Source organism: Sapajus apella, unplaced genomic scaffold (assembly GCF_009761245.1).
Source record: "Sapajus apella isolate SASKATOON/1434 unplaced genomic scaffold, GSC_monkey_1.0 scaffold114, whole genome shotgun sequence".
NCBI classification, from domain to species: domain Eukaryota; kingdom Metazoa; phylum Chordata; class Mammalia; order Primates; family Cebidae; genus Sapajus; species Sapajus apella.
This window is the reverse complement of record NW_022437054.1, coordinates 4977294-4998236: the sequence shown is the minus strand read 5'-3', so window position 1 is coordinate 4998236 and position 20943 is coordinate 4977294. Positions and strand designations below refer to the sequence as shown.

At 39.6% G+C, this 20943-nt stretch overlaps 1 protein-coding gene across 9 annotated transcripts in view; it reads left to right on the top strand.

The window, feature by feature from the left end:
- Positions 1–20943, top strand: part of IFT88 (intraflagellar transport 88) — a 126833-nt gene that overhangs the window by 91038 nt on the left and 14852 nt on the right. For 6 of the 9 annotated variants that reach the window (XR_004263411.1, XM_032260123.1, XM_032260129.1 and 3 more), the window contains 2 exons: positions 2421–2527; positions 9940–10006. Coding sequence is in view for 6 of the 9 variants with exons in the window: in XM_032260123.1 (XP_032116014.1) it covers positions 2421–2527; positions 9940–10006 (174 nt within the window). In the remaining 3 variants the exon portion in view is untranslated. Of the gene's footprint in view, positions 1–2420; positions 2528–9918; positions 10007–13718; positions 13871–20943 lie in introns of those variants that run through there. The other 3 variants (XR_004263412.1, XM_032260128.1, XR_004263413.1) reach the window with 3 other exon arrangements.

Below are 20943 nucleotides of genomic sequence, written 5' to 3'. Positions count from 1 at the left end.
AGTTTTAATCATAAAGCAATGCTGGATTTTGTCAAATGCTTTTTCTGTGTCTATTAAGATGATCATGTGATTTTTGATTTTAATTCTGTTTATGTGGCATATCACACTTATTGACTTGCGTAGGTTAAACTATCTTTGCATCCCTGGTATGAAACCTACTTGATCATGGTGGATTATCTTTAATACAACATATGTTATTTTCTGACTTTTTAGTAATGGCCATTCTGACAGGTGTAAGATGGCATCTCATTGTAGTTTTGATTTGCATTTCTGTAATGATTAGTGATGTTGAGCATTTTTTCATATGCTTGTTTGCTGCATGTATGACTTCTTTTGAAAAGTGTTCATGTCCTTTGCCCACTCTTTAATAGCATTGTTTTTTGCTTGTAAATTTAAGTTCCTTATGATTCTGAATATTCAACCTTTGTTGGATACATAATTTGCAAATATTTCCTCCCATTCTGTAGGTCGTATGTTTACTCTATTGATTGCTTGTTTGGCTGTGCAAAAGCTCTTTAATTAGGTCCCATTTGTCAATTTTTGTTTTTGTTAAAATTGCCTTTGGTGTCTTCGTCAACAATTATTTTCCCAGTTCTCTATTCGGAATGGTATTTCTTAGGTTATCTTCCAGGATTTTATAGTTTTAGATTTTATGTTTAAGTCTCTAATCCATCTTGAGTTGATTTTTGTATATGGTGTAAGGAAGGGGACCAGTTTCAGTCTTCTGCATATGGCTAGCCAGTTAGTTATCTAAAAGGGGAAATTTTAAAATTTCAGAACAAGTAGTGAGAGTAGAAATTAACATAGAATTAGGTCTAAATAATTATAAGACATAATTTAAGTGGTAGTTGTGGTGAGGGGAAAAATGAGAAATATGCATATGCTACCTTCCTCCTCATTTGTGAGAGTGTCAGAAAATACCATTTAAATCTTGATGCTGATAGGAAAATATATGCTACAAGTCTTACCTATTGTGTAAGTAGCATTCAACTATGGAAAAGAAAACAGTGACACTTATACACATCTACTGGGAGTATAAACTAGTACAATGCCTCTGGAGGGCAGATTTGTAATATATATCAGGAGTCTCAAACTAGTCATAATGTTCGGATTCAGTAATTCCACTATAAAGTAACTGAGAAGAACATAAAAAGACATATAGGCTGGGCGCAGTGGCTCATGCCTGTAATCCCAGCATTTGGGAGGCCAAGGTGGGTGGATCACGAGGTCAAGAGAACAAGACCATCCTTAGTGAAACCCTGTCTCTACTGAAAATACAAAGATTAGCTGGGCATGGTAGCAGGTGCCTGTAGTCCCAGCTACTCAGGAGGATGAGGCAGGAGAATCACTTGAACCTGGGAGGTGGAGGTTGCATTGAGCCGAGATTGTGCCACTGCACTCTAGCCTGGTGACAGAGTGAGACTCCGTCTAAAAAAGAAAAAAAAAAGATATATAAAAATGTTTGGTTTTGTCTCTGGATGGACAAGTAACAAGTAACTTTTATTTTTTTCTTTGTTTTACAAATTCTCTATAATGACCTGCACTGCAGTTGTATTGAGGAAAAATATTGTTTTTAAATGAGATAATAAAAACGTTTTAAAGTAATTTAGACCACAAATGGCAAAGGGCATTCTTTCTTATAAACGTAAAGACAAAACAATTGTGTTTTTTAGCATCTACTGGATGTTTTTTAAATGTTGCTAATTTTAGAAACACAAGATTGAACAAAAAAGCAAATTCCAGGAGACTGTATACAGAACAATACCATTATAAGACCCAGTGCCAAGCAGAACTAAACAGTATGTCATCTGGTCATATGTATAAAGTTATCGAAGATTTTGTTGTTGTTAATGTATATAAGACATGATGAACACAAAACTTTTTGTTGTGATTATTTTATATATATTTGATGTCAACTGTAAGACCAGCAACTATAAAATACATCTTTTTTATATTCCCAGTACTTTGCACATAGTGTAATATTTATTTTTAAAATGAATTTACTACAGTAATAAGAACATTTGTGAGTAATGATTATTATATGTATAAACTGTCTATACTTTTTAGCCTAGTCTCTCTTACAGCTCTTTGTATGTCTTTATGAAACTGCTATAGAACATTAGCAAATGTTGCATTTGCCTTTAAGTTCTATCCCAGCACTGTCCTGTGCCATGTTCCTTCTAAGTTTCTGGCAGCGTGAGGATAGGACTCATGGAGAAAGACCCTTTAATCCCCCTTCCAAGGAATTCAGTTCTCCCTGGTCCAGAGATTGCAAAGTGTAATTATTTTTCAGGAGAAAAACACAATTTGTAAGCATCATTCCTACCTGTGTCCCAAAAGACTGAGTTCATTGATTTATGGAGCTTTTAACAAATAGACCGTGCCTGTATTCTTTCCTAAATGTATATTTTACAATTTAGGTCTGCGTTTCTTGGTTCGTCTCTGCACAGATCTTGGATTAAAAGATGCTCAAGAATATGCCAGAAAACTGAAGAGGTTGGAAAAAATGAAAGAAATAAGAGAACAGGTATCTCATATGGGCCTACAACTGTTATCTGCTAATTTTCAGAATGTCACCCTTCTGTAGCTCAAATGTGTGATGTTAGGAACTTCTATAAGAAAACAGAGTTGAAATTTTTTTTCTGCTCTGACATAATAGGAGAATAACTAAAACTCTAGTTTGAGGATAAAACTCTGGCAAAAGTGAGTTCCCAGGGAGAGGAAGTGCAATGGATTTCATATTATCTTAGTGGGTAACTACTAACAGACAAATAATTACAATTTTCCACAACATGAAATAACTTACAGCTTAATTTGAAGCCATAATTTTAATTGGAAAGTCCTGTGGACCATGACAGACAATTACTTCTCTACAACAATGGAACCTGTGTGTGCTTTAACAAGTTTTTTAGGTGATTTTTATTGTTGCCGAAGTTTCAGAAGCACTCAGGCTGTATGCTTCTGAAGGGTTACCTTGATCAAATACCAACTCAGGATATAGAAGCTGATTTAAGAGGTGAAAAGTAGACATAAAATAAATAAGGCGGTGGATTTTTAAAATTGTTTTTAAATGGACAAAGATTTGTATAAACTTAAGAGAGGAAGATAAACCAATTCAGGTTTGTGTGGGTCAGGGTAATTTCTCTTGCTGAGCCCCTAACTCCTGTTTTAAAATGTTAAAACTAGAAGTTTTATCTAAAATGATTTTTCAGAGAAATTAGTTCTTTTTCTGGAACTATTATGGAAAAGAAACCTGATCTCCCTTTTGTGCTTGGGGGATCCACATTTTTGGGTAAGAAGAAAACTCTGTACATTGTACATTCATTAGTGCCAGCAAGAAGCAATTGTGGCACTAGGTTGTTGGCCAGGCAAGACAGACTCACTCTCAGCCCTCCATTCCTGAACACTGCAACCCCCACAGTGGTGTGGACCAGCCCCTGGATACTGCAAGCTATGTAGCCGTGCTGTTTTTTTAGAAGATGTTTTGCTTTTCCACTTTACTGAACATGAAAAACATTACCAAACGAAGAGGTCTGCCAAAGCAAGAGTTTATGTTTGGAATAGGGCAAAATGGGAAAAGCAGGGCTTGAGGAATGAATATTTTAAATATGAAAAAGGAAGAGAAAAACAGCCAAAACACCGAAGAAGGTTGGAGAATAAAGGTAAACTATTAAGAAGAAAATGAAAGTAAAGAAATAATAGGCAAAATACAGAATATTTTCATTGCTGAAGATAAAAATGTATTCAGTTTTTAAATCAAATTTCTAAATTTTCAAATAGAGAAATGCTGTTTCAATATTTGCTAGTTTCCCCCCAAAGCAATCAAGATACAGTGCCAAGAAATGCTTTATTTGGGCCAGATTGACAAAATAGCATGTGACATTCAAAATTAATATACCATTGGTACATATACCCAAATTTCCAGTCATTACCAAAATGCATTGAAAATAAATATACAATCGAGTTGAGCAGAAAACCTTTTTGGTTTCATTTCTTGAGAGAGATTCTGCCAGGCGAGGTGGCTCACGCCTGTAATCCCAGTGCTTTGGGAGGCCAAGGCAGGCAGATCACCTGAGATCAGGAGTTTGAGACCTGCCTGTCTGACATGAAGAAACCCCGTCTCTCCTAAAAATACAAAATTAGCTGGGCGTGGTGGCACATGCCTGTAATCCCAGCTACTGGAGAGGCAGAGGTTGCAGTGAGCTGATACCCATGCCACTGCACTCCAGTGTCTGGGCAGCAGAGCAAGACTCCATCTCAAAAAAAAAAAAAAATAAGAGATTCAGTATTAAGATACCACAAAGATTTCGTTTTAAGATTAACCAAACGAAAAAATACAGTTTTTAAAAAATGTTCATATATGTAATAATGACTACAAGAATGTCTTGTACAATTTATGTATTATTGACAAAAGCCAACAAAACTACTGAAAAGAATATATATCCTTAGTACAAACTGGCGGTTATTTGCTTGTTGATTACATTTTCTGCGGTAAGATTACCAGTCACTTCCTCAAGGCCATTGATTGCAGGTTTTCTCATGCATTGCTCTGTGTTAGCCTCTCTGTTGATTTGCTCAGAAAACATTGATTACAATCTGCCATGTATGTGGAGGACACAGTGAGACATGGGAGTTAGCCCTGGTGCCCAAGGCACTCAAGGCAGAGCAATGGGACTGAGAGGGGAGGGTCTTTGCTCCAGAGGAGGGCTCAGAGGCAGCAGTTCCCGGAGGGGCTTGTGTTTTAGAGTGGGTATAACTGGACACTTGGAGTTTGGGGTGGAAAGAAAAAAATGTGGGCAGAGGTCTGAGGACAGGAAGTTAAGGCCATGTTTATGGATTCTTTGGAATTGAAGCCACCAAGGAATGTTTTAAATTCTGTTTTCTCTTGAATTTACAGACAGGGCCAATCTTCTTAAGAACGCTTAACTGTCTAACAAATAACTGCTCCTTGTTCCATTGACAAAAACCCAATTCTTAGGACATAAAACCGTAGTGTAGTGGACAGACCATGTACTTTTTTCCTGACATGACCATTGGTCAATCCCGTGACCTGGAATGGACGTTTGACCTTTCTGGGCCTCATTCTCATCAGCTGTAAAATGAGGATAGTGCTCTAGCTCTGAACTTCTCGAACTATCTGTGGTGAAATTATTTTTTGCCAGTCTGTCACTGACATTACTGGAAAAATGATTCTGCACTTGGATGTCGGCAGGGTCCAACATCCAGTAATATTTTGGTTTTCAGTCACGATCTGAGTTCTTCCTTCTGTTCATCTCATTGAGGACAGGTGGCAGTTTGTGGGCCAGCAGTGGTTTACAGACCCCACTACGGGTAGCCCTGTCTTGGATGACGTGTAGGACCCACCAGCTCATAGTGGTTCTTCCAGTCCCCAGAAGAGTAGCATGCGAGAGTTATGGTCGTGAATTCATAATAAAGAGTAGGCTTAACGGGAAAAAATATTTATTTTCTCTCTTCCAGTGTTTATTCATTTAATTTGTTCAGTTATTTTGTGTCTACTCTGTTCCTCTATTCTGTGCCTTTTCTTATTTTTTTTTCCAAAGTGGGAATGACATAATATTTTTTTCCAGATTAGGAATGCCATCTTTTTTCCATATTATTAAAACAATAAATGTTCTTTTAAAAATGTAAGAAGATTGCTTTTATAAATAATTTTTAATTCAAATAAAAATGATTTGTATTCCCACCACTTAGACATCACTGTTATCATTCCCTCTTTCCAGGCATTTTTACAAATATATACAAACATATATCAATACATATATATTTTAATGGGACTTTCTGTTAAACAGAAATGAGATTTTTACAAAAATGCTGTTTTATATCCTTTTCCACCCACTTTGCAAAATAACATGGACCACTTCCCATGTCAGTAAATACAGATTTCCCTCACTTTGTGCTCCATGTTCTGTTACATGGCTGTTTCCTACACATTTTAGCATTGAGGTGGTAAGAATCATTTGTGTCAACCATTGTTTACATGCTTCCTCTGTTATCTACCATGAGGCCTTGCCTCACAACCACTCAAAAGCGGTAAGAATTTCTGTGAACTTTATGAAGTGTTAAAACTCTGGAAAGTTGAGGGGAATATTTCTGAAAAGTATGTCTCCTACTTGAGCTTTCATATACCTTACGATGAGAATGTGTTTAACAGATGTTAAATTGGCCCTGTCTGTAAATTCAATCACTGTGTTGAACAGGTGTTTACTGTGCTCCTAAAACGCACCCACGCCTGTGCTAGATCTGAGGTGGGTCGCATGTCAGATGAGTCTGTGTGAGACAGGACCCTCGGGCCCCTGAGAGAGTGTGGTGTCATGGCAGGAGTTCCCTGCCCAGTGTGCCCTGAGGAGCAGCGGTGCCCACAGCACAGGGTGTTCCCTGTGGAGTCAGGGAGCCTAAGCTGCAGGCCCTGATTTGCATTAGCTCCTTCTAATAAATTTTTATTTTTGCATTCATTTCATTTTCACAGTTTTATATCCTCTTTCTCAAAAAGCTTCCCCCAAACTGCATAAGCTTCTGGCCCCACACATTCTGCATCTGCCCCATTGTCGCCATTTTTTATCCTCCCAGCCAAAGAGCAATGTACTTTATCTATACTTGATTTTTATTTTCTCACTTCCCAGGTGCGCTTTTTTTTATTTTTTTTATTTTTATTTTTTTTATTTTTTGAGACGGAGTCTCACTCTGTCACCAGGCTGGAGTACAATGGTGCAATCTCAGCTCATTGCAACCTCCGCCTCCCAAGTTTAAGTGATTCTCCTGCCTCAGCCTCCCAAGTAGCTGGGACCACAGGTGCACGCCACCATGCCCAGCCAATTTTTTGTATTTTTAGTAGAGACAGAGCTTCACCCTGTTAGGCAGGATGGTCTCAATCTCCTGACCTTGTGATCCGCCCACCTCAGCCTGCCAAAGTGCTGGGATTACAGGTGTGAGCCACTGCACCCAGCCCCTAACCTTGACTACTTCCATTCACACAGCTAAAATGACCCACACTAAGATTAGTCACCTACATAGCAGTCAATATAATAGACACTCTGACTTTCTGTCCACCTGACTTAGCAGCAGCTTTGTGTATGTGGCATCTGTGACACACCCTTCCTGGCTTTCTTCAGTTCCTCTGGACTGCACTGAGGCCACTTTACGTCCATCACATACTTTCAAGGGCAAAGCCAGCTGCTGGGCCAGCCCTGGAATACCCAAGGGACATCTCAGAGTCTGTCCTGTTGCCTGGTAGGATTGCCGTTTCCAGCGGCTGTCTCTTGGGTGTTTACTTTGCATTTCCAAAGGAAGAACTTAGATCGTGACAGAAAACACTACTGAGCAAAGCTCTGTTGTGTGGTATGAGAGATGTGCAGTTAACTGAGTCTTGATAGTTGAGATTTCTTTTTTTTCTTACATAATAGGCACATTCGTAGAGATTTCTTTAAACTTAGAACCTTATCAGACCAAGGTTTTGATAAATGTTTTGGTTTTACTTTTGAAGTTGCCTTCTCTAACTTCCACGAGAAATCTTTGCTACAGCTATTACAGTGGTTAATACACAAGACTCCTTCTGGTGGAGTTCATTGATTTTCAACTGCAAATAGGCATTCACTTGGAAAAGAACACCACATCCTCTGTGCACAGGAGGACGGTGAAGGAAAAAGACAAGCCGGAGTGTGACCCTGAGCATAATGAGAAAACATGGAGCCAGCCCCCACCAGAGACACACAGGGGATCTCCTGAGGAGATGAGGGAGGAGGAAATAGCTGAAAAGAAGATGAGGAAGGGCAGGCAGATAGGAAGTAGCCAACCCATTCATGCAGGGTCCATGCCAGCTGGCATATCCAAGGAGATGTTGTTTTCCTGTTATTCTCTAAGCAGGTGGGACAGTCAGTTCCAAAAGTGATGAGGACAGAAAGTGGTGTCTGTGACAAGTGAGGTGGCCTGCATGGGGCACAGGCGAGGTCCTAAGTGAGCTGTGGGGAGCCCTGAGGCTGGCCCGTTTTTTGTGCTGATGGAACTGTTTCCCCAACAGGCACAGTGTCCTGGGAGTTGGAGAGGAAAGAGGGAAGTCACTGAACCAACTGAGGCTTAGATGTCTCTTGGTGAGTGAAGCAGAAAGACAAGAAGGTGGCAAGGGCCATAGTTCCATTGTCGCATCACTGCATGTGGTAGGCCTCGAGTCTAGGCTGGACAGAAAGTAGAAATTTAAAGAGATTAAAAAGAAGGATGAGAGGCAGGAGATTGGAAAATTCTGGATGAGGGCAGGGAACAGGTGTCAGGCAATAAAGAATGTAGTGATTATGAAAGTGCTTACCTTCTCATATCCTTTTGTAAACCTCGGGTCACTTAAACAGAGTGCAAGTTTTCACATGAGGTTTTAAAAACTGTCAAGTTATGTGGGCATTTGCCTTGATAAATATATTTTCAGCATTTTTTTTTTCTTGAGAAGTCTCGCACTGTCACCCAGGCTGGAGTGCAATGGCGCAATCTCGGCTCACTGCAACCTCTGCCTCCGAGGTTCAAGCGATTCTCCTGCCTCGGCCCCCAGAGTAGCTGGGATTATAGGCGTGTGCCATCACACCTGGCTGATGTTTGTATTTTTAGTAGAAACGGGGTTTTGCCATGTTGTCCAGGATGGTCTTGACCATATGGACAAGGTGGGTAATCTGCCCACCTCGGCCTCCCAAAGTGCTGGGATTATAGGCGTGAGCCACTGCGCCGGCCCTATTTTCAGCATTTGTACATCTTTTTGATATGCCGGAGATGATCAGTCCATGGATAGATGAAAATCAAGTTTTGAAATAAAATCAGATTATGGATGTTTAAATTCTTATTTTGCTACATCTTTTTAAGATTTTCTTTCATCGTGAAGGCAAGGAGAAAGATGGGGTTTTAAGGGAAGTTCTTTTCCTTTTAATGGAAGAAAGTTGGGTATGTTTGTGTAACATTTGGCAGTCCTGAGTGTTAGAGTATTGCATCTTACAGAAATGTGTTGAATTATTGAAAAGAAGTTTTTTCTTCCTAGCAAACCAAGGGCAATAACGTTATCCATGACCTGATAATTTATAAATATTTGGGCAGTTGTCAGGGTTAAGGAAGTAAATAATTTGTCCTTTGAGTTAAATATGAAATTATATTTATGTTATTGAATATCTAAATAAAATATCCACCTATGTTAAGAAGTTTTAATTTAATGATAAATAAGAAAAGCCATCTATCTCTGTTTACTAATCGTCCTATAGCTGTATAAATGAACCATTATATGTATGAAAATTTGACAGTGTGACTTGAGGCAGATCCAGTGTTCATACAAAAATTCTAATACTTAGACAAAACACAAAAGAACCATATAATATAGAAAGAAACCTAACAATGTCACAGCATGGAGATACTTCTTATGCTCTGAAGGCGGGTCTGCATCTAACAAAGTGAACTGTTGGACAGATTTAGGTATTTTGTGAGATTTTAATCGTACTTTTATTTTATAAGTTGAATTTCGAAACTCAGGTTACCTTTTTTTTTTTTTTTAACTCTCAAATAGTTCAGGTCCAACCACTGTAGATGAGGACTGATGACAGGAAATGACCCTTTTGTAGATTCCCTTCCCCTCCTCACCTACCCTTTCCTTAAACTAAAGGTCATGTTTAAGCCCTTAATGTTCACATCAAGAAAATATTGTTTGGTTTTGAGTTGTTGATGTAAGCCAAGGTTACACTGCACTTTTGAATTAAAGTGCCATCTGAGTTTTCTCAAGAGCCTTGAACCCTCCACTTACAAAACAACTCAGGCTTTTTTTTTCCTGTAGAATTAACTCTCAGGTATGTAGTCCTAAGGGTTATATAGATAGTAATGTTAATTTTAAAATCCACCTTTATCTATATTCAACTTTGAAGGAATATCATTTATTCTTTTAAACTTGTCCTCTCATTGCTCTAGCGCATAAAGTCTGGCAGAGATGGCAGTGGGGGCTCCCGTGGCAAAAGAGAGGGAAGTGCTAGCAGTGGTAAGTGTTTTCTGTTTCCCTGCAAAACTGTGTTTTCACATTTCTAGTATGTGGGCTTCTAGAAACATCTCACAATAAGGTGTTCTATGTGTCTGTTTGTTTTATACACAGTAAAACCTCACTTTAATTAATTTGGTAAGCGGTCTGATGTGTGAATGAGCATTTGTGAATACTAGCAGATTTTGGTGCTTAAATAACAATGCTTGTTTTTGCTAATTGATTATTAAACAAGTTTTTCATTTATTAATCAGTCTGTCAGGTTGGACAGATTATCATATATGGGCATACTGATGAGGTTTTGCTGTGTTACGTTTTTAAATTTTCCATTTGAAGGAAGTGCCATGAGAAGTAGGATGGTCTTATAGAATGATGACAGCCCTACATCTTTAGTCTGACTTTCAGTATAGACTTAGTGACAAGCTAGGAATTAGGAGACATGGTGTAAGTCCCAGTCTTGATCATGACAACATATATAGATGTCTTTGGACCAACCACATAAATGCTATAGGCTTTTGGTGATTTCTGGAGTTCTTTGCATCTCTCAAATTCTTTTACTCCTTGTGAGATCGTTACATAATAAGACATTTTATTAAGTTTTCCATCCCTTCTTCCCATCAACAATCTACCTTCTTTTTCTACCTCAGGTAGGCAGTGTAAGTTAAACTTAATAGAAATTTGGTAATTTCTAAGGAAGCTAATTTTAAAAATAAATGTCAAATTGGGGCCTACATGCTCTCCTATCCATACTTAGCACTCTCATGCATATGTGACCCAGCTCCATGTAACTGTCCAGCTGCACTCTGTTGTATCTGTTTGTGATGTAGGAGTCAGGACAAAGACAAATGTAGCTCTTAGGCAGGCCTTTCATCCATTTACAGTGTGTATTGGATGCATACTGTGTACACTGTGCTGAGAGCCAGGGACATGGGAACAAATAAGACATGATCCCCACACTCAAAATTAGAATCTAGTTTGAAAGACATACAAGCTGCTAATGCTGCTGTGGATGCTACCATGGTAGAGAAATGTACATGAGTTTTCAAACTTTCCTAGGGATAGAAACTGCAGTTGGGACAAAGACTCCTTGAATTCAGAGCTGTGCTTTGAAATTCAGGGAGTCTTCATCCCAACTGCAGTCAAAGGTAAGCTGGCTTTTGAAATTCAGTTTATAACTTTGTAGGCAGTTACAGGCATCAATGGCATCTGATTCTAGCCAGGCCGCTTGACTCCCCCAAGAGTCAATCCAGCGTCTCCAGCTAAACCTCATGGTGCTGGCCTGTTTACCTTCAGGAACCATGACCCAGAGCTGGAGAAATCAGTAAAGGCACCATTGAGCCCAAGTCTGAAGAGTAACAAAGGCAGTCTGTCACATCAAAGAGTAACCACTTCCACCTCTTCAGCCACCATGGTCCTGATGGATACTCCTGTCTCCTTGCTGTTCCCTAGCCCCAGATATCTCACACACTCCACTTTAATGGATCTGTGTGACTATCTGGGGTTGGATTTAGTCGGCGATATCTGGCCCAGCAGTTCTTCATAAGCCAGAGGTAGCCATAAGCCCACAAGTCATTATCCAAAACACCTGGGGCAAGATGTGTTGTGGAATTCAGAACGTTTTGGAGTTTAGAAAGTAAGATAATGTATTCGCCGTGTATCGTGTACTACCCAAGGAGAGTACCTCAGACACGTTCTTATTAATTCAATAAAACATGAATATTCACGCTAAGGATAAATGAAGACTGTAAATAGCCTCAAATCAAGTTCTATGACCAAGAAGTTTATATATTGCCACCTGTAAAGTTGGCTTTCAGAGCTCTTTGGAATTTGGAATTATAGATGAGGTATCATGGATGTGTACCAAAAATGTTCTTAATAGCCAATGTCCACAGACTAGTAGGCATTATGCAACAGTCAAAAGTAACTCTAGAGAGCTCCCCAGACCAGCAGAGTGCTGCTTGTTCATCCTTTCTCTTAGGAACCAGGAAGTACATTATATGAGCTCTCTTGGAAATAAGTGTCCCTTTACGGAATAATTGTCTTGAGTAACAAAGGAAGTACTAAGTATTTATTAAAATTCTAGGGCCAGATTCACCATCCCCTAAGGATTCTGCAATTCTCTCTGAAAATCTTAAGTTCAAAATAACCAGCCAGTTCCTTTTAAACATTAACAACCTTATGTTAAATTCTCCATACCTTCCCTGGTAATTTGTAAGTCTGTAAAATCTCTCCTCTTAACCTAAGCCTTAGTTTCCCAGATGTCATCAGTTTGAAAATCTGCCTCAGGACCTTCTAATGAGATGTGATAGGATACCCGAAAAACTGCTAAACAAATGTAGTGCTTCCCTAGAGCCCAGGAGACAGTGTCCAGGGTCCTACCCCCAAGAAAGTAACCCCAGGGAGACTGACAGCTGCCTCTCAGAAACATCACATTGATCAGTGTGCCTCAGGCCACCACAGGTCCAGATCCTCTGACAGGAAGAATTGCCTAGCCTCCCTGGTGACCTTTTCCATAGCCCTCTTTCAGTCGTGCTAGGCATCAGAGCACAGAGAGGGCTTCACCTGGCCAGGGACCTCCTCCATGGTCAGGGAAGAAGGGACTGACAAGGAAGAGAGGTAGGGCCATCCCAAATCTGACACCTCTGCACGAAAAGAGAAGCTGTCCTGTTGGAGTCCCCTTCTGGTCCTGGCCTCCCACTGCTGCTTTTTCTTTTTTAATTCATTTTCCTTTCTTTCTTCCAGTCCCAGTCCAACACAAATAGTCAGTTCTGGTGCACAAATAAGCTTTATTCTCACATGAGGGACTTCCAGAGTATAAACTCTGTGCTCTCGAGGCATTTTACAAGCAGGGTTGCTTGTTGCTAGGTTCTTCTGGCACAAATTGAGAACACTCATCAGTCCCTTTCTAGGGTGCTTTCCCCCATCATCTGCCTTTTCGTTCCTTATTTTCTGGTATCTCAAGTTGTACATCATCCCAGACTTTTTCATTTCATCCTGCATCCCAGTTTGAATGCTGCTTTCCATGGCTGAGCTCATTCCACCCTGACACTTCTGCAGGAATCGTGTTTTCCGTCCCCCTTCTCCAGTTCTCAGCACAGGCCACACTCCAAGGCTGGCCCTGGCTGTGAAGTTGGAGTGAACCCAGGCTCTGAGGCTTCTCTCCCTTTCTTCCTTTTGATTTCAAAATCTTGACAGTTAACAGTATTTATATTCTCTGCAGATAAACTGATGAGGGCAATGACTATATTCTGCCTGTTGTTTTGGCCAAATTTTGTTAAAGGTCGGGAAATTCACAGAACACATCTGCTTCTCATGTGTAGCTGTCCTCAAGACACAAGAATTCCTTCTTGGATGGCATTTTCTATTTTTGCATGATAGTGGCATTTTGTGACTTATTTTGTGTATGGTGTTATTAAACTTTCATTTTTAAAGTGCTTTTTGGTTTTCCCTATGTGATTTTTAATGGCTTGCTGCATTTTTCAGTTTGATTTTTATGTCTTAGGTGTAAACTTTTCCAATGAAAATGTATCAATTTTAGACTGAAAATAATTTTATATTGAAAATCAGAATAAGACTCAGTGAACAGAAATTCACTTTATGGTATCTTTTATAAAGTACATTGTAAACATGTTTTGTTTTATTTAAAAACAAACTGAAGTTACATTTTAAGATTCTAGTCCAAGGTTGAGTGTGGCTAATTAACCCCTTTCCACAGTCCTGCTGGGCCTTGATGGTATCGCAAGCAGAGAATGAACAAGTCATGCTCAGTGCCCACCAGGGAGGACGAGACAAGGAGCATACGTTCTGAGGAGGTGCATAGGCCTAGATGTAGAGCCAACACAGCTCAGCCAATTACAGGAGGAAGAGGTGGGCATCTATGCGGGGAGGGAGTCTTAAGAGGCCGGAGGGCGGGTGCTGTCACTTCTCCAAGGATCATGCCTATCAGCTTCACTCCCAACTTGCATGTCCCTTCACCCCATAGATCTAGACCATAGTTTTGCTGGGTACTCAAGTATATAGCCCACTTTGTAGCAGATATGTACCACGAAGGAAGCTTGATGAATAATAAGTATTAGAAGATAGTGAACAGCACCAGAGCACCAAAGTAGTCGCAGTGTTGTAGTTCTAGAAGAAGTTTGCCTATGCCAGTATACCCAGCTGGTGTAATCTGCCAGTGTGTCCCCTGTGCTCTGATACAGTAATTCTCAGTAATTTGGGGTGTGCAGATTTTTTCTGTAAAGGGACAGATAGTAAATAGTTTAGGCTTGGAGGCCAAGTCTCATCTCCAAAGAATATTCCACTCTGCTGTTGTATATTGAAAGCAGCTGTTCACAGTATATGAGTGAATAAATGTGATAGCATTCTATAAAACTTAATTCTTGGACGCTGAAGCTTTAATGTTACATAAGTTTTGTATGTCACAAAATATTATTATTCTTTGCTTTTCTTCCTAACCATTTAAAAATGTACAAATCATTAGCTTGCTGGATAGACAAAAACAGGGCGGGCCAGATTTGGCCTGCAAACTGTGGTTTGCTAGTCCCTGCTTTAAGCCAAAATCTCCATGAATATTTCTGATAATGACAGGTGGTGCTAGGAGTTATCATTTGGATCAAAGCACTACTTGCAGCCGTTTCATCCTAGTATACAGCTTGAACAAGAGGAGTCTGTATCAGTGAACTTCTTCTCTTAAAATCATCTTAGTTGTTTGCAGCTCACCCACCTTACTATGTCAACACACATCACAGAGCCTATGATGAGATTTTGTCTTCAACAGAACATGCACCTTTCCTCTTGCCCTTATTAGCCTGTTGCCCTGAGTTTTCGATCCTTGTCATTAATCCTCATTGCTGGTATTCATTCAATGTCCATGGACCCCATTTCTGAACTCACCACATCTTATGTGAACCTGGACAAGTTACTTAAGTCTCTTTGTCACAGTTACCTCATCAGCAAAATGAGAGTAAACATAGGACCTCCCGAAAGGGTTGCTGAGAGGAGGAAATGGGCTCTTGTGGAAAGCTCTTAGAGCAACTCCTGATAAGGGCAAGCATGTGCAAGGGTGAGCATGGCTACCATGACTCCCGCCTGACAAAGGGAGTGCGTGGACAGGGCCTGGAACACCAGTGTCCACTGCACTGCCAGCGCCCATGTTCTCACCACTGCCAGTGTGTGACCTCTGAGTGTGAGAGGCTCAGTGACCCTAACATGAGAGGGTCACATTTATCCATACATGAAGGTAAATGTAACCAAGTGTACCCCTGTCTCACTATAGAGTTTAATTTTGGTTTTTTTTAAACAAAAATACTAGTGCTTACAAATAAAATGTTGGTCCTTGAAGTTACCGGTTTTGAAAGCTGAATGTTTATTATAGTAATGCTGCTGTTATTCAAAACATTTTGTGAAACTCCTTTTTTATAATGCCATCAGAGGCAAGTTACAAAAAGCACAGGAAATTTAATCTGAAACTTTTACAAAATATACATATTTATACACATATACACACATATATGCTTACACACATATGCATGCATATATTCTATCTGCAAAATATATACACGTGTATTTTATATCTGTGTGTGTGTGTGTTCATACATACAAACATATTTTATGAGTTCTTTTTTTACCCTCTTTCCCTTCCTACCTTTCTGCTATTTTATGGACAGATAAGCATTTCTCAAGTTTTCTAGCCATAATAAATACTTAGTAAATACCAACATCCTTCCAGCTTTACCTCCCATATCCTCCTTATATGCTGTTAAGTTTTTAAGTTGCCAAATATAACAAAAATATGTTACCTCCTTTGCTTACATCTTCACTAAGTCCCTCCACAGCCTCCCTGTCCTCACTTGAGTATTGCCTATACAGTAGCTATTGGGGTTCATTTTTACAATTTTAATATATTCCAGTTAGGTTTTCTTGGGTAATAATATAATTGGATCAGTAGGCCTAGGGGGTGAGGGGTGAAATCACACTGAGAATCGCAACTGTAACAATGTAAGATGAGCTGAAATTCTCAGAGTAAAGCTAGGTCCAAGCAATGGTCCTTACAAAATTATCTGAGGATTATGTCATCTGAGCTGATGAGGTCGTTACTTTCTTGGACTGTGGGTTGGCACTCAGTGAAGAGAGCACTTTGGATCCCTAGCTGTGGTATGCTGCCTCTTAACTTTGGAAAGGGACAGGAGCAAAGGAAGACAGGTTTCCTGGTAATAAGAGGATAGGCCATTTGCAAGTCAGATTATAGAGCACCTAGAAGTAAATTGGACAGTAAAGTCCTGCTAAAGGTCCCAAAGGTATTGTCTGATGTTCTTCAGTATTTCTAGATGTAAACAAACACTTTCTCACACTTACGGAGTGAGAATAGTTCTTAATGATTGCACAGAGTAGAGGCTAAATTGAATATCATCATCTTAGAAGTAGAGAGAGACAGACCAGAAATAACTTATAAAGAGTGTCTAATGGATAATGAAGTCAATTTATAGCTCACCAAAAGAGAGTTACTTAAGAAGAGATTTGAGGGTCAGGCGCTATGACTCACACTTGTAATCCCAGCACTTTGGGAGGCTGAGTCGGGCGGATCAAGAGATCAAGATCATTCTTGCCAACATGGTGAACCCCCTTCTGTACTAAAAAATAGAAAAATTAGCTGGGCATGGTGACGTGCGCCTGTAGTCCCAGCTACTTGGGAGGCTGAGGCAGAATTGTTTGAATCAGGGAGGCAGAGGTTGCAGTGAGCCAAGATCACGCCACTGCACTCCAGCCTGGTGACAGAGCGACACTCCATCTCAAAAAAAAAAAAAAAAAAAAAGGATTTGAAAGAGTAAGAACCACTATATTCATAATACATTCAAAGGAATGGGCAGAATATTTTAGAAAATTTCATTTTGGATAGTACTTTCAAAAAATAAGAAACTAATAGGGGGCAGTTGATAGTTCCTAGCTTAAGGGAGGGGGAATGTTGAAAAATGATTACATACATGCTGATTAATTGGGTCTTGAAGGCTACGGAGGGCCATTCAATTTTTCAACTAAGGTAGTGTTGATAGCCCTAAAGAAAATAGTCCCAGTGCACTGTTAGAGGCAAAAGTCAAACTCGAATGATTTAAGAAGTAAATGAGTTGCAGGGAGGTAGAGGAGAGGATATGAACTATTGTCTCACACATACAGCCTCACCAATAACTAAAACAATGCAAACTAACCCATAAAATTAGCAGTGAATTTTTAAAAAGGTAATTCCCAAGGATAGTAAGGATGAGATGAGATGAGCACTCTTTATTAACTAAATTCTGCTGGGGGGAGTTCTAAGTGGCAAATCCTGCTGGGAATGTTTGGAAATATTCATCAAGGCCTTTAAAATGCACATCCGCGGCCGGGAATGGTGGCTCACACCTGTAATCCTAGCACTTTGGGAGGCCGAGGCAGGCAGATCACTAAGGTCAGGAGTTCGAGACCAGCCTACCCAGCATGGTGAAACCCTGTTTCTACTAAAAATACAAAAATTAGCCATTTGTGGTGGCACATGCCTGTAGCTCTAGCTACTTGGGAGGCTGAGGCAGGAGAATCATTTGAACCCAGGAGGCAGAGGTTGCAGTAAGCCCAGATTGCACCACTGTACTACAGCCTAGGAGACAGTATAAGACTCCACCTCAAAAAATAATAAATAAGGCTGGGCACGGTGGCTCATGCCTGTAATCCCAGCACTGTGGGAGGCTGTGGCAGGTGGATCACAAGGTCAGGAAATTGAAACCATCCTGGCCAACATGGTGAAACCTTGTTTCTATTAAAATACAAAAAATCAGCCAGGTATGGTGGCGCGCGCCTGTAGTCCCAGCTGCTCAGGAGGCTGAGGCAGAAGAATCACTTGAACCCCAGAGGTGTAGGTTGCAGTAAGCCGAGATCGCACCACTCCACTCCAGCCTGGGCCACAGAGCGAGACTCTGTCTCAGAAAAAAATAATAATAATACAGAAAATAAATACAATAAATAAAATGCCCAAACCCTTTGATAGTAACTTACTTTAAAGAAATAATAGCATTTACATATTGATCACATTATTTACGGTAGAAACATTGGGAATAAACTAAATGTTCAACTGGAAATAATTCCAAGTTGAATTATTTTCTCCACAGTTGTGTCACCTTAAAGCAGTTATTACAGGCCACTTCTTCCCCCTTTACGGTGAGATCCCACAGCGAGCTTCCTTGGCTGATATTTAAGGGGGATTCTCTTGCCATTGAGAGCTCCATAGACTTGGATTATTTAACATAACAGCTTCCAAAGATTATGTAACTTCTGAGAGACAATCTTATTTGCAATAGAGTGCAGTGAATAATAGTAATCACACAATGTGGTTTCCTTTGTACTTTTCTCTAAGCAAAATAATGTCATACAGAAATCAATAAAATAAGAAAAATGCAGGAAATGCAAGTGCTTTTATTGGATCTTTAAAATATGTTATAGGTATGACATCATGATTATTTATAGTGAATGCTTAAAGTAAAAGTCACCCACAGACTGTAAAGTTCCTGAAGGCAGTGGCTACACCTCCTTTTGCCTCTGCTGGGTGTGAACAACATAAGGTACTGAACAGGAGCACAATTAACACTCATCAGGATTTAAAATAGCATCGGTGGTGTTAAAGACGAAGAAATGATACGTTTTTCTTATTTTCATTACTCATATAAATGTACTATGTACTCAGTTTCACAAACCATTGAATTTAAATGATAAAAAATATCTGCCATAACCTGTTTAGCAAAAACGAAGGACATTGCTTTTCATCTTCTCTGTATAGCTATTTTTTCTATCTTAAGTTTATTACTGCTATAAATTATTTTCATGCCCATAACCATATTCTTTCTAAATTAGTAAAGACTGTCTTCCCTTTGAAACAATTCATTTTTATTTAGAGAGAAATTTTTACCAAAGTTTATGTAGTAAGCCTCTTATCCTTACTTATTCTGTGAATAGAGCCTGTTAAAAAAAACTCACTTTCTTGAACTCCTGGCCTCAAATTATCCTCCTGCCTCAGCCTCCTGAGTAGCTAAAGTTATAGGCTCAGGCCACCACACCCGGCTTAAAACTCACTTTCTTACCAGGAAAAAAAAAAAAAAAGAACTCATATTCCTTTACAGGGTCCTTTGCTAAAGAGGCAGTGTTTGTCTCATGGGCAAGGACCAGGCTGGCAGTCAGGAAGGTTGGATTTTGGTGCTGATCTTGCCACAGTCAGTTCACTTCACTATCCTAGGCTTGTTTTATCATCTGAAGAATAAAGGGGTTAGACTTAGCCTTTTAAATGACATTTTTGTGTTTCTACTGACTATAAAATTATTGCAGACATCTATGTCTGATAGTAAGATAGTCTAAATATTCAGGGAGACTCCAAGTATAGCATTCCTAAAAATGGTAGGTTGAATGTTTAAAAAAAAAAGAGGAGGAGGAGGAGGAGGAAAAAATAAGAAAATGGAAAAAAAAAAAAAAAAAACTTTAAAAATGCATGGCCAAGTTGGTAGGAAAGAAGGAAATTCTTTGGAAGCCGAAAATATCTAGAAAGTTTAAAAAGAGTCTGGGCATGGTGGCTCACGCCTGTAATCCCAGCACTTTGGGAGGCCGAGGCAGGAGAATCACGAGGTCAAGAGATCGAGACCATCCCGGCCAACATGGTGAAACCCCCTCTCTACTAAAATACAAAAATTAGCTGGGTATGGTGGCACATGCCTGTAGTCCCAGCTACTCGGGAGGCTGAGGCAAGAGAAATGCTTGAACCCGGGAGATGGAAGTTACAGTGAGCTGAGATTGCGCCATTGCACTCCAGCCTGGCACCTGGCGACAGAGCAAGACTCTGTCTCAAAAAAAAAAAAGAAAATTTAAAAAGAGTAAGCAAGTTGTGGAGTTGACATTTGCCTGGCTAATCCCTCATGATGGAGAGCCTCAGATTATAGACACTCATGGGGACCAAGAGATAAGGCTCGGGGCCTCAAAAAGGCCAGAGCAGAGGTCAGATCAAAGAATCTCCGTTATAAAGCTAGGACTTCTCACTGGCAATACCCTCAGTAGGTCAGCTAGAAAAGAGGCCACGCTACAAGTAATGGGTTTTCACTTTGGTTCTAATGTAGAAAACAAGACAAGCTCCTTTGATAATTCCTAACCATAAGCCCTCACTCACATAGTTTTGGAGCTAGAACATATATTATATCTGTGTGTTCTGAAGAATACCAAGCTGAAAATTTGGTTTAAAGTGGACTTGAGTTGGTGAGGCTACAAGGTGCCTACAAGAAATAAACTTAAATCTTCCTTGGAGGAATGCACTTTAAGTTCCAAAGAACCTACAGTTAAAAAAAAAAAAGTATGCACACATGAGGAAACAATCCACTAAGAGTAAGCAACAGCAGAAACTATAGAGTCCAGTCTTCAGAGACTACTGCATCTAATACTGTAATTATCAGGTAAAGAATATATTTTAAAAGTGAGAATACAGATGTCTGTATTCTAGGACTTGATAGATTCAGATAAATTTTTTTAGATAAAGTACTGCCCCCAAAATGAATACTATTTATTATAGAAAATGAAGTCTGCCAGATAAAAATAATTGGTAGCTAAATTACAGAAATAACAGGAGCCATGTACAGTGGGGTACTCTACTTGTGAGGCTGAAGTGGGAGGAACATGGGGCCAAGAGCTGCAGTGCACTGACTGTTCTGCGAATAGCCACTGCACTCCAGCCTGGGTAACATAGCAAGATCCCATCTCCAGAATAAAATAAAATAACAATAATAGGAAGAAGAAGAAACTAAAGTTATCAAAAGCACATACCCAGAGATGAATATGTGTTAAGTATGTACTTGTACCCTGCTTTTGTCATTTCACATTATATCATGCACATCTTCCTCTGTCATCAAATATTTTTACGATTTTCTTTTTTTTTTTTTTTTTTTTTT